The following is an 11,937-nucleotide window of genomic DNA, read 5'->3' on the forward strand; positions in this document are numbered from 1 at the left end:
ACCTAAAGGCGTATCATTGATTTTGATACGTATAACACTTTTTAGCGATTTGTTCTAATTGTGATGATGGGTATTGTAGGATTATTCAATATTCTATAATTTTTAATTAATACTATACCAATAATAGCATTTGACATTGGGATTATTACTGCTGCTGCTGTGCGCGCGCGCGCGCCTGAGCCTGCCATCGATCCTACCTGCTTCACTGCATCAGCTTGATCGACCAGCAACATGGATCCTCCAGATCCGCCCAGTGGGGATCCGGAGCTACAACGGGCCTTCTCAAATCTGGTTAAATCTCTTCCTCAGTAAAGACCTAGACCAACAACAACGAAATTTGTGAAGAAGCTAGATATTTTACAGGAAGTTCATTTGCCTCCGACCATTCCTCGCATGGCAGCCATTTCCTTAGCAGAGAAAGGATTAATCGGACAATTTACAGGACTGTGGCCTTCCCCTAAAACAATGCAAAGGTGGGTGGAACGGAACTGGTCGGACAAGATCCAAGGCAAAATATCCATCAGATTCTGTGGTAGAGGATACTTCACCTTTCATTTCGAAACTAAGGAGGACAAGGACCTAATCTTCAGAAACGGACCTTACTTTATGGACTCCAGGGGTCTCTATCTCAACAAATGGACCCCGGATTTCGATCCAGAGCTAGACATTCCAAGCGCAGTTCCAGTCTGGGTCAGGCTGCCCCATCTTCCTCTTCATTGCTGGGGCGACGATTCGGTCAAAGCAATAGGAAACGCGGTCGGAAAATACATAGACTGCAGTGAACCCAAAGACAACATGCAGGCCTGTGCGCGGATTTGTGTTGAAGTTGATCTGGGGCGTGGACTGCCGGAAGCCATCAAACTGAAAGTAGACGACTGGTGCCACATTCAGCAGCTGGATTATGAATATGGACATTTTGCAAATAGATGTACTAAAATCATAAATGTAGAAACAGAAGAGCAAGAAGGGAAATGGGAAACTGTTAAAAGGAAAAAATCATCACCCCCTCAGAAACCATCGGACTCTGAAGCCCCTGGGCCTTCCCACCAACACCCCTCCAATCTTCATTCATCCCACCAGCTCCCTTCTTCTTCCTCCCAGCAACCTCCTCTCCAACAACCCTCCTCTCCCCCTCGTTCTGCGAATCCTTCCATTCCTCCATCTTCTAATCCTTTCGCATCACTCACTGAGGAAGATTCCGACCCCGCATCTGATCCTCCCCTCCATCCCTCTCCCCCTCACATTTCTCAACCCTCCCCTGATACCCCCTCCGCCAGAATAACCAGAAGTTCATCAAAGGATCATGGAGCACCCAGTGATGTTCCCAAAAAAGGGTCTGGCAGAAAATCGGCCAAACAGCAGAGAGAAGAAAGCACTCAGAAAGATATCACCATGGGCTCTCAGACTCCTATAGAATCCTTTATCCTTGGACACTCGGATAAAGAAAATAATACCAAAGGCAAAGAGAGGTGAGCACCTCTCCATGTAACTGGTAAATCATGATGAAAATGCTATCCTGGAACAGTAGGGGACTAGGGCACCCCTCCAAGATAGCAACCCTTAAGGATTTAATCCAAAGTGAAAAGCTAGAAATCGTCCTTGTTCAAGAAACAAAGCAGGATCAATCTGAAATTAATAGAGTCATCAGCCAGCAAAAGCGTTACAGTGGCTGTGCAAGTGAAGCAAGAGGAGCCTCAGGTGGCATCCTAACAATGTGGGACAGTAACAAATGGAGTTGCAAATCCACCAAAATACATCAGAACTGGATCAGTGTTAATCTAGAAAGCAAGGAAGATGGATCAACGGTAAAAATCTACAATATTTATGCTCCGAATCAATACAGGGAGAAGGAAGTGTGCTGGAACACTTTGGAAACAAATATAGAAGAAGAACAGGACAACAATCTAATTCTTGTAGGGGACTTCAATTTGGTTTTGCATGCCAACGAAAAAAGATGGGGAAACTTCAATCCAGACCCTTTCAGAAATCGACTTGAGAACATTATGCAGGATCAAGATCTGATCGATATCAAACCCAAGAACTGCAGGTATACCTGGAGCAACAGACGATTAGGAGCTGGCAACATCATGGAGCGCCTTGACAGGTTCCTCATAAATATAACATATCTGTCCACCTTCACTACTGGCCAGTCAAACATTCTTAATGTCTCCGCCTCTGATCATTATCCAATAATACTTACTCTGCACAGACATTGCCAGCTAGGACCTCTTCCTTTCAAATATAGTTCTCTCTGGAATCGTATCCCTGCAGCAAAAGACGCGGTGTGGCAGGCTTGGACCCAACATGTAGAAGGCTCCCCGACTTATATCTGGGAGACAAAATTAAAGAGAACAAGATAGGCTTTAAAATACTGGGCAAAGAGCAATTACCAAGAGCCCGAATTGAGTAAAAAGAAAATTAAGAAAGATCTTGAGGAAGTGCAGCAAAATATTGAAGTCTTTGGGCTTTCCCAGCAAGCGAAAGAAAATGAAATAAAACTTTATACCCAACTGAAACAAACTATAAGGGATGAAGAAATTAAATGGAGACTGAAGTCAAGGCAGCTGTGGATGCACGAGGGAGACAAAAATACTTCATATTTTCACAAGCAGGCTACAATCAGAAAGGTTCGAAATATGGTGAGCACAATTAGGGATAGCGATGGGATTAGCTACAACACCCAGGAATCCATAAAAGAAGCAGCCACCAATCACTTCAAAAACCTTTTGACAGAGGAAAAAAGTGAGGAGGATTACACAAGTTTACTTCAGCACATTCCTAAAGAAGTCACCCAAGAAACAAACAGCAAGCTCACGCAAGAAGTAGAAGAAGAAGAAGTTCAGAAAGCAGTATGGAGTCTTCACCCAGACAAAGCCCCAGGACCTGATGGGTTTCCAATCAGTTTTTACAGAGAGTACTGGCAGATGATCAAAAAATATCTTTTAAAGATGATTCGCTGGGTCTTACAGAAAGGCAAAATGGGGGGGCTCACCAACTCAACCCATCTAGCCTTAATTCCAAAAGAAAACAGACCCTCCACCTTCTCAAGGTTTCGACCAATATCCTTATGCAATTCCGCATACAAAATAATTACAAAAATTCTGTCAACCAGACTTAAGCCTTATCTCTCCTCTTTGATCTCAGAAAACCAAGGGGGCTTTCTCCCCAATAGGCACATCTCTGATTCCATTCTTCTTGTGCAAGAGGCCATTCACTCAAGCATAAGCCGAAAGGAGAAAGGGTTTGTCCTAAAGCTGGATCTTGCCAATGCCTTTGATAGGGTTAGGCACTCCTTTCTGTTTGCAGTCCTTCATAAAATGGGATTTGACCCCTCCTTCATCAATATGATCAAAGCCTGCATATCGAACCCATGGATCTCCCCAATGATCAATGGGAGACCTTGTGCTGCATTCCAATCCTCTCGAGGCCTTAGACAAGGCTGTCCCCTGTCCCCATACTTATTTATCCTCATGGCTGAGTCTCTTAGCAAAATCTTGGATTTCAATCGAAGAGTAGGCCTAATCACTGGCATCAAATTTGAACAAGGTACAAAGAACATCAACCATTCCCAATTTGTTGATGATACCCTCTTGATTGGAGGGGCGTCCATCACTATTGCAAGGCGCTTCAAGACGATATTAGATCAATTCATGGAATACTCAGGAGGGAAGGTTAATCAGTTAAAAAGTTGTATTTATGGTTGGAACACATCAGATCACACCATCCACAGCATTGCAAAAATTCTAGGAGTCTCATACAAGATAAACTGGAACCACTTCACATATCTAGGGATGCCGGTAAGTATGGGACCATTGAAGGCTGATACTTGGAATGAAATCCTTGACAAAATAAAGAGAAAAATCCAACAATGGGGATCTATGTGGCTGAACCCAGCAGGTCGCTTGGTTCTTCTAAAATCAGGTTTGGCCTCTCTACCTATTTATCGTTTCTCTTTGTACCAAGCTCCAATGGTCTTCCACCAAAAAATGGAAAGAGCTCTCAGGCATTTTCTCTGGCAAGGAGGGAAAACGGAAAAAAAAAAATTCAATCTGGTCAGTTGGAAGAATGTCATTCATTCTCAGGAGAAAGGAGGACTTGGAATAAGATCTCCAAAACTGTTGAACTTAGCTCTCGGAGCTAAAATAATTTGGAGAATGATCACAGGGGCCACAACTTGGTGGAAGACGGTACTTGAAGCAAAATACCTGAACAGCTCTAGGCACCAACTCTTGGACACTAATATTCCCAATAGAGACAACACAAAAATTTGGCAGCTCTGCAAGAAAGCCATACCCTTTATGTCAAAGAATACTTCAAAGGTCCCAGGAGGAGGGAGCAGCATCAATTTTTCCACTGACCGCATATTAGGACAGCTCCCCATTGGATCAAATCGAGAGGCAGCTCCTGCCATAAACTGGCTTAACAACAGAGGTATATGGAGCTTAGCCCAAATATCGCAATGGAACAATCACTCTCAGGCATGGACAAGTTGGACTTTACCAGATTACCCCAGAGAGATAGAGGCAAGCATCACAACTTTCAAGAACCTTCTACACAATAAAGCTCCGACTCAAAAAGGCAAGCAAGATGGCTTCCGTTGGGATCCAATGGGAACCCAATACTCGGCCAAAGCTGGCCACCAACACCTTTGTGACAGCATCTTTCCACAGGAAGTATGGAGCCAATGGAAATTGGTTTGGAGAGCAGAAGCGCCCCCTAAAGTCAAATTCTTTTTTTGGCTCCTCCTGAAAGGGAGGATTCTAACAGCAGAAAATTTAAGAAAAAGGGGTATAATGGGACCGTCAAGATGCCCAAATTGCTGTAAAGCAGAAGAAACAATACAACACCTGTTTATAGATTGCCAGGTTGCTGAAGAATGCTGGAGACAGATGGCCACAATTGGGGAAATAACATGGGAGCCCAAGACAACTATTGCAGAAACTGTCTATAACTGGAAAAACAATTGTCCATGGAAAGGGAAGAAGAGCAACTTGACGCAAAGGATATGGAATACCATACCTTTGACCCTTCTCTGGCGTATCTGGTTGGCGAGAAACGGGAAGGTCTTTCAAGAGAAAGGATGCAATACCAGAGTCATGTGTCATAAGGCAAAGACTTTAGCGGTGGAGGCAATTATAGCCCACTCTCAAGGCAAGATCGAGGCTACCAACTACAGCATCGAAGAAAGAGATTTGATCAGTTATGCCCAAGGGATTACAACTAGCACTCAGGAATCAAGACAAGAAAGGATTCAACCGAAAGAGACAAGCAGTGTCTGGAAGCTGAGGTTAAAGGAAGCGGATTTTGCAACCTGGTTGGGTAGCTTTAATAGGTTTTACATGTTCTTTGATGGTGCCTCAAAATCAAATCCAGGCCAAGCAGGTGCAGGGGGCCTTATCTGCAATGCTAACGGCGAGACAATTCTTCAATTTGAATGGGGATTGGGAGAGTTATCCAATAACAGGGCTGAGGGATTGGCTCTGTATCAGGGTCTCACTCAATTGATCAAGATAGGAATAAAGAAAGTAATAGTCTTAGGCGATTCAACAATAATCATTCGGCTCATGGCTCTGAGGCAGAGCACGCCAAACATTCTATTGCAACAGATAAATTGCAGGAATCAGATTCTCCACGACCTGCTAGAAGAAGTCCGCTACTATCACATTCTTCGTGGACTGAATAAGGAAGCTGACAAGTGTGCCAACAGGGCATGCGATCGTGCCAAAGGTAGTCTTCGTTGTAACAACACATCATCCTTCCAACCGTTACCATGAACATCACGCAGCCGGTCAAAGCCTGGTGTACCGTAGTTAATAAAATCTATGACTGCAGGAAAGAAATCAGTGCAGGAGACAGAGCAGGTATGGTAGATAGGAATTCTATCAGAATTCAGAAAATGAGATCTATTCAGCGCATGGGAATCGGGCATCGCGCAGGGGAAAATCGTCCTAACAAGCAGATCTTCGATGCAGGCCAAGATATGCATCGGATGGTGTGGTGGATTATTGGGAGACGCAGGGCACATTCCCGCCAACACAGCCCGTCGAAAATGCCTTTATATGCCCCGGGTATCACAAGCCACCTTCCCATAGGCGATATCTGTGCCCATAGTTATAAGAGCGGAGCTGCTTCTGCATCTCTTCAAATAGATCGTGGTAGTAGCTTCAAGGCCCCTGCGCGCACGGAGACAGCTAACAGTAGCAAGCAAAGAATACAGAGACACTGTGTTAAGGTAGAGATCAGCACAGACAAGTATCTTCCAGCGACAATGGAGCGTCCAGAACAATGCTTCCACTGCAGGGATTTACAAGCAGAGTTTGAAGAAGTCCGAGCGCAGCAACGAGCCCTAGAGGATCAAGTGAGAAATCTGGAAGCGAGACTTGAGGAACAGTGCAAAATTATCCATGATAAATACAGGGCTGAGATGAACCTCTTCCTTCACAGAGTTCACTCCTTGCATGAACAGTTTAGCAGTCTGAGTAATAGATGTAGCCATGCTGAAGAAAAGATATCCATCCTCAAGTACATGATGGATAAAAAGTTTAAAGATGCAACATCCTCTTCTAGTGCAAAGCAGAACGAACCAGATTTGGACCCAGAAGCGTCCACTGCAAGGAAGATGAGTCATATAGACATAGATTAGATATGGTCTGTAGATGTAAATTTTGGGGCCTGCAGTTCGTAAGGATTTATAGTAATACTAGAAGCTTTAGAGGCAGGATAACTAAACTAAGGATCAAGGAAAGGAATCTTTTTGTAATTCCTTGGATCCAAAATGCTCAGGAAGCATTATATGTATGGCAAACTGCCTTTTTCTTTTCAGATTAATATATAGCAACCGAACTTTGTCTAAAAAAAAAATAGCATTTGACATTGGGAAATTTTCACTATGTAACATGGTTACGTGTATGCCGCATGTAATGCACAAAAGGATTGATCTACTTGAAGCTCAAAATAGGTTTTAACAAATGAGTTAATATTTATTCGACCTCTAAAATTGTTTCAACATTTTTATCATATCTTTATTTAACATAATCAATTACCTGGATTAGCTATTTGTTGGCAATGAATAAGAAGACCTCGAGAAACATACACCTCATGGTTTCATGGATGAATTGGATGAAGATATTGAGATAAAAGATGATGGATTGGATGAAGGAGCTAAAGAGATAAGGGATAAAGTTGACAATAAAATTATAAGAGATTAGGAAGGATTATAGTTAAAGAATAAAAAATATACCTTAGGATATGAGAAAGAGTTTAATATCTTTCATATTACTAATTTCTCCAAACAAGTTAAGTTTTTCAATGCATATTTTCTTGATGATGGTTTGGAAATGTGTATAGTTGATATTGTAGTTGAAGCTAGGTAGAAGGAACTCAAGGATGCAAATGATGATGATAATATGAATGAAGTATTTTTCAAATTATTTTGTCAAATTCATGGAAATTAATGTCATACCCCTATCCTTCGCTATCCGAAGCATTATTTCCATTAATCCCTATCAGAGTTGACAATTTTGTTATCGGATAAATCATTCTTGCAAACAAGATCAATATCCCTAGATCTAGTACCCAGATCTAAAACATAACAAATTAGAAATACTGAACATCCCTAAGTCTTAAATAATAGATGAAAACACTAGGGAAATTAGAAAAATGAGTGACCCATACCTATTTATCGAAGTTTGTCCTTGCTAGTTGCTCGAAATGTTGTAGCTTCCAACCTTGTCTTCAACACTCACAAAGAAAACACCTGTTGACAACACAAACAAAAAGTAATAAAAACACATATAATTCAAATGCAATTTGCTAAGACTTATATATATGATCAAGGAGATATATACCAAAACTCATCAAGAAAAGACAATGATTGCGGGAAAACCACATATAACTTCATTTTCATAAGGAATTGGTTACAGCCTAATGCCTTGATGTCCTAGAGTCCCCTTCTATCTATTCCTCATCTCAACACCTTGATTTCAAAAGACTTAGGATCATAAAGTTGATACTTTAGCAGAGTTTCAATGAGAATCTTATATCTAAAGCCTTGCTGAAATCAACCAAGAGCCCTCTCTCAATAAAAGATGATAGAATTTGTAAGCATATAGGAATAAGAAGAGAATGTTAAGATATAACCAAATTAGGGATACAAGTTAGATCCAAACCGATTGGGATATATGCCATCCACGAGGCTTATCTTCTAGAAGCATCTCGTTCTTTTTATTTTTTTCCCTTATAAAAAAATTGTCACACCTTTTGAGAGAACAACCTGTGATATTATTGCATTTGATAGTTATGTTACCTGCGACAGTCATCTATGTCATATGTTGTCAATGTGAAACTTGTGACATCCTCGTGAAATAAGGTTTTTAAATGGATTTGAACAAGATTTTCATCTCTTAGGGAAAGGATTTTCTTCCATCGTCTTAAGGGATTAATGAAAATACTGCTTTAGATGATGAAGGATAGGGTTACGACATTGATTTCCACGAATTAAAAAGAATAATATGTAATATAATTCCCACTGAAGTATGAAGTTAGAAAAGGAGTGATAACTGAAATACTTTATTGTGCAAAGGCATTGATATAAGGAATAAACCGGCCAGAAACCTACCAGCAATAATCAATAGTTACAATATAATAATATCATAGCTAAGGTAGGCAATCCCATACTTAGAATACAAATGACTCAAAGAATAACTATTGAAATTCAAATATCCATGTCAAATGGGAAAGGTCATGGCCATAAAACATACATAATGGATCCATGCCCACATGACTTAATATGAACTTAGCCACTAGACATACATTGTGGATCTACACAACAATCATAAATACTCAAAAGAATCCATTGCAATTTGGATGTAACATACACGATTCAGGGTCTTTGTCTCTATCTGACCATAGTATGAATCTAACAATGTGAATAAATGTGTTGATTTCAAACATGGTAGAAACTGTTTGATTACTAGTCAATGATGAAAATTGTTAATAAATGCAAATAAACCACCAATAATGACAATGGACCTTAAGGTAATTGAGTACATTATATTAAGTGTGCATAGATGATATAAAGTTTAATACTTATAAAATCATTCGATCAAAGGTCAATGCTGTAAACCTATCATCGAAGGCGATGCAATTTTCCATTGAGGCATGCAAGTTCCAAGGTACTGAATGGTTTCTAAATCAACTTCCTAGATAATGTGCAGAAGTTGATAGAAAATGATTCATTCTAGGAGGGCCTTAATGTAACCCCCATCAATGATATGAAACAAATACAAATATGTGAAGTAGAACATAGCACAAAGTGATTTAAGACTGACTCAGGGATTGACAACATGATAGAAGGCTTAAGAACTATGAAAAAACTAGCTAACTTAGGTTGAACTTATTTTGAACATAATGACGACATGACAACTTTATTGGAAACACTAACTCAAAAAAAGGAGCACAAACTAAAGTGTAAGAATGTTAAAGGAACATGATAAAAAAGAGACACGCAAATTTGCCAACCTTGAAACAAGAAGTGAAAGGTTGTCATGTTCAAGAGCGACTTGCTGCCATAAAATTTGTAGAGATTTTATATATTTCCTTCCCAAATTCCCCCCACAATTTCTAGTCAGTACCTCTTTATTTTTAAGCGAGCTTTAGGAGGATAACATATGATTAGAATATAAGCTCATCCTTCATATAGAAAAGTTCTTCAGAGTATTTTAAATGAACCCTAGGAAATAGTGGTTCGGTCCCAACTTACAAATGGGTCCTTTGTTATTTAAATTTTGTGAGTCCAATGAAGGCATAACTCGATGTATTTTTCTTGTTTAGAGAGTTTGAAAAAGAAATGAAAGGAAAACTCCAAAATGACATTTTTTGTTTAGATTTAGCGAGTCTAGAAAAATGACACAAGATAAATTGTTCATGACTTTTTCAAAATAAAAATTTTAATGAACCCATAGAAAGTAATGCTCGGTGATTTTTCATATTTAGAGAGTTTGAAAATCAAAAAGAAAACTCCAGTGAGGACATTTTTTGTAAATTTAACGAGTTTGAAAAAGAATAAAAGTATGCTCATGTTGAAAAATCGTGTTTCATTGTTTAACATATGATATGCACACACTTAAATGACTGAAAAACATCATATATGCCCAAAAATATACTAAAAAAATGAATAAAATGAGGTACACTAAGGAAAACTAGGCAAAATGTTAAAGTAAAATAAATAAAAAAATGTTTTCATTCCTTTAAAAAGGAGAAAAAAGGAGAAAAAAGTCATTTTATTTTACCATGTTGATTTGACTAATCTCCAAGGTGAAACAACACTAATTTATAGCTTGATTTTTATGTTGGAAGCTACAACATTTGAAGAAACTAGCTAGGAAAAAAACTGATAAATAGGTATGAATTGCTCATCTTGCTCCTTTCATTAGTGTTTTCATATATGATTTGATTACAATAGACTTAGGGAAATACATATATTTCTGTTTTGTTTTGTTCTAGATCCGGGTATCGGATCTAGGGAGATCAGTCTTGTCCACAATAATTATTTATCCAACAACAACTTCTAAAAAAATACAAACCCTTCTTTACTTGTAGATGTCACACTTGTCAAGTTAGTGACAATGCGACAATGTCTCACTTTTACCGTTCGAGACGTGTGACAACTCTAAAGTATCACAATTCCCAATATAGGCAGGGTGCAACACCTAAAGGGTGCAGTTTCTCCTAAATAAAGGGCGGAGATCAACAAAAATCATCAAGAAAACTAAAAATAATGACATGAAATTGGAGAGGTGCTTGAGAGCTCCCACTTGGAAGAAATAAGATATAAAACATCCATTGGAGTGCCTAGAATTTCTACCTGAAAATCAAGCTACAAATGGGGGTTTTCTCACCTTGGAGGGTAGTAAAATCAAAATGGTAAAATAAAATAATTTTTTCTCCTTTTTAAAGGAATGAAAACATTTTTTAAATTATTTTAATTTATCATTTTGTTTAATTTTTCTGAGTGCACCTCATTTTATTAAAAAAATTTAGTATATTTTTGGGCATATATGATGTTTTTCGGTTGTTTAAGTGTGTGTAGATCACATATTAAACAATGAAACACAATTTTTCGGCATGGGCATATTTTTATTCCTTTTATGACTTAATAAATTTATGAAAAATATCCTCATTGGAGATTTCTTTTCAATTTTTTAAACTCTCTAAATATGAAAAATCATTGAGCTTTACTTTCTCCAAGCTCATTACAATTTTTGCATTGAAAGAATCATGAACAGGTTATCTTTTATCCTTTCTTCGGACTTGCTAAATCTAAAGGAAAAATGGTCATTTTGGAGTTTTCTTTTCATTTCTGTTTCAAACTCTCTAAATAAGAAAAGGATATCAATTTATGCCTTCAACGGACTCATAAAAATTAAACAATAAAGGACCCATCTATACGTTGGGACCAAACCACTCCTTCCCAGGGTTCGTTAAAAATACTCTGAAGGACTCATCTGAAGGATGATATTATATTCTGAGAATATTTTATCCTCCTCAAGCTCGCTTAAAAATAAAGAGGTACTCTCTAGAAATGGCGGGGTAAATTTGGGAAGGGAATATATAAAATCTGTACACATTTTATGGCAACAAGTCTCTCTTAAACATGACACCATTTCACCCCTTGTGTAAAGGTTAGGAAATCCACTTATATATTGTTGATCATATTCCTTTAATATTCTTCCACTTTGGTATGTGATCCCTTTTTGAGTCAATGTTTCCAAGAAATTTTTCACCTTGTTAATATGTTCAAGATAAGTTCAACTTAAGTTACCCATTTTTTTCATAGTTCTTAAGCCTTATATTATGTCAGACATTCCTGAGTCAGTCCTAAAACACTCTATGGTCTATTCCACTTCACCTGTTGCCTTTCATTGATGGGGGATACAT

At 38.7% G+C, this 11,937-nt stretch overlaps 1 protein-coding gene across 1 annotated transcript; it reads left to right on the forward strand.

Moving 5' to 3' along the window:
• Positions 1–1,499: 1,499 nt before the first annotated feature.
• LOC149203266 (uncharacterized) lies at positions 1,500–2,360 on the forward strand. The gene has a single exon (XM_089401811.1). The coding sequence runs from the start codon at positions 1,500–1,502 to the stop codon at positions 2,358–2,360; it is 861 nt and encodes a 286-aa protein (XP_089257937.1).
• Positions 2,361–11,937: the final 9,577 nt, after the last annotated feature.

The sequence above is a fragment of the Pinus tabuliformis genome, chromosome 2_1 (assembly GCF_031772625.1).
Source record: "Pinus tabuliformis cultivar Carrire ecotype Pingquan chromosome 2_1, CPIR1, whole genome shotgun sequence".
In the NCBI taxonomy this organism is placed as follows: Eukaryota; Viridiplantae; Streptophyta; class Pinopsida; order Pinales; family Pinaceae; genus Pinus; species Pinus tabuliformis.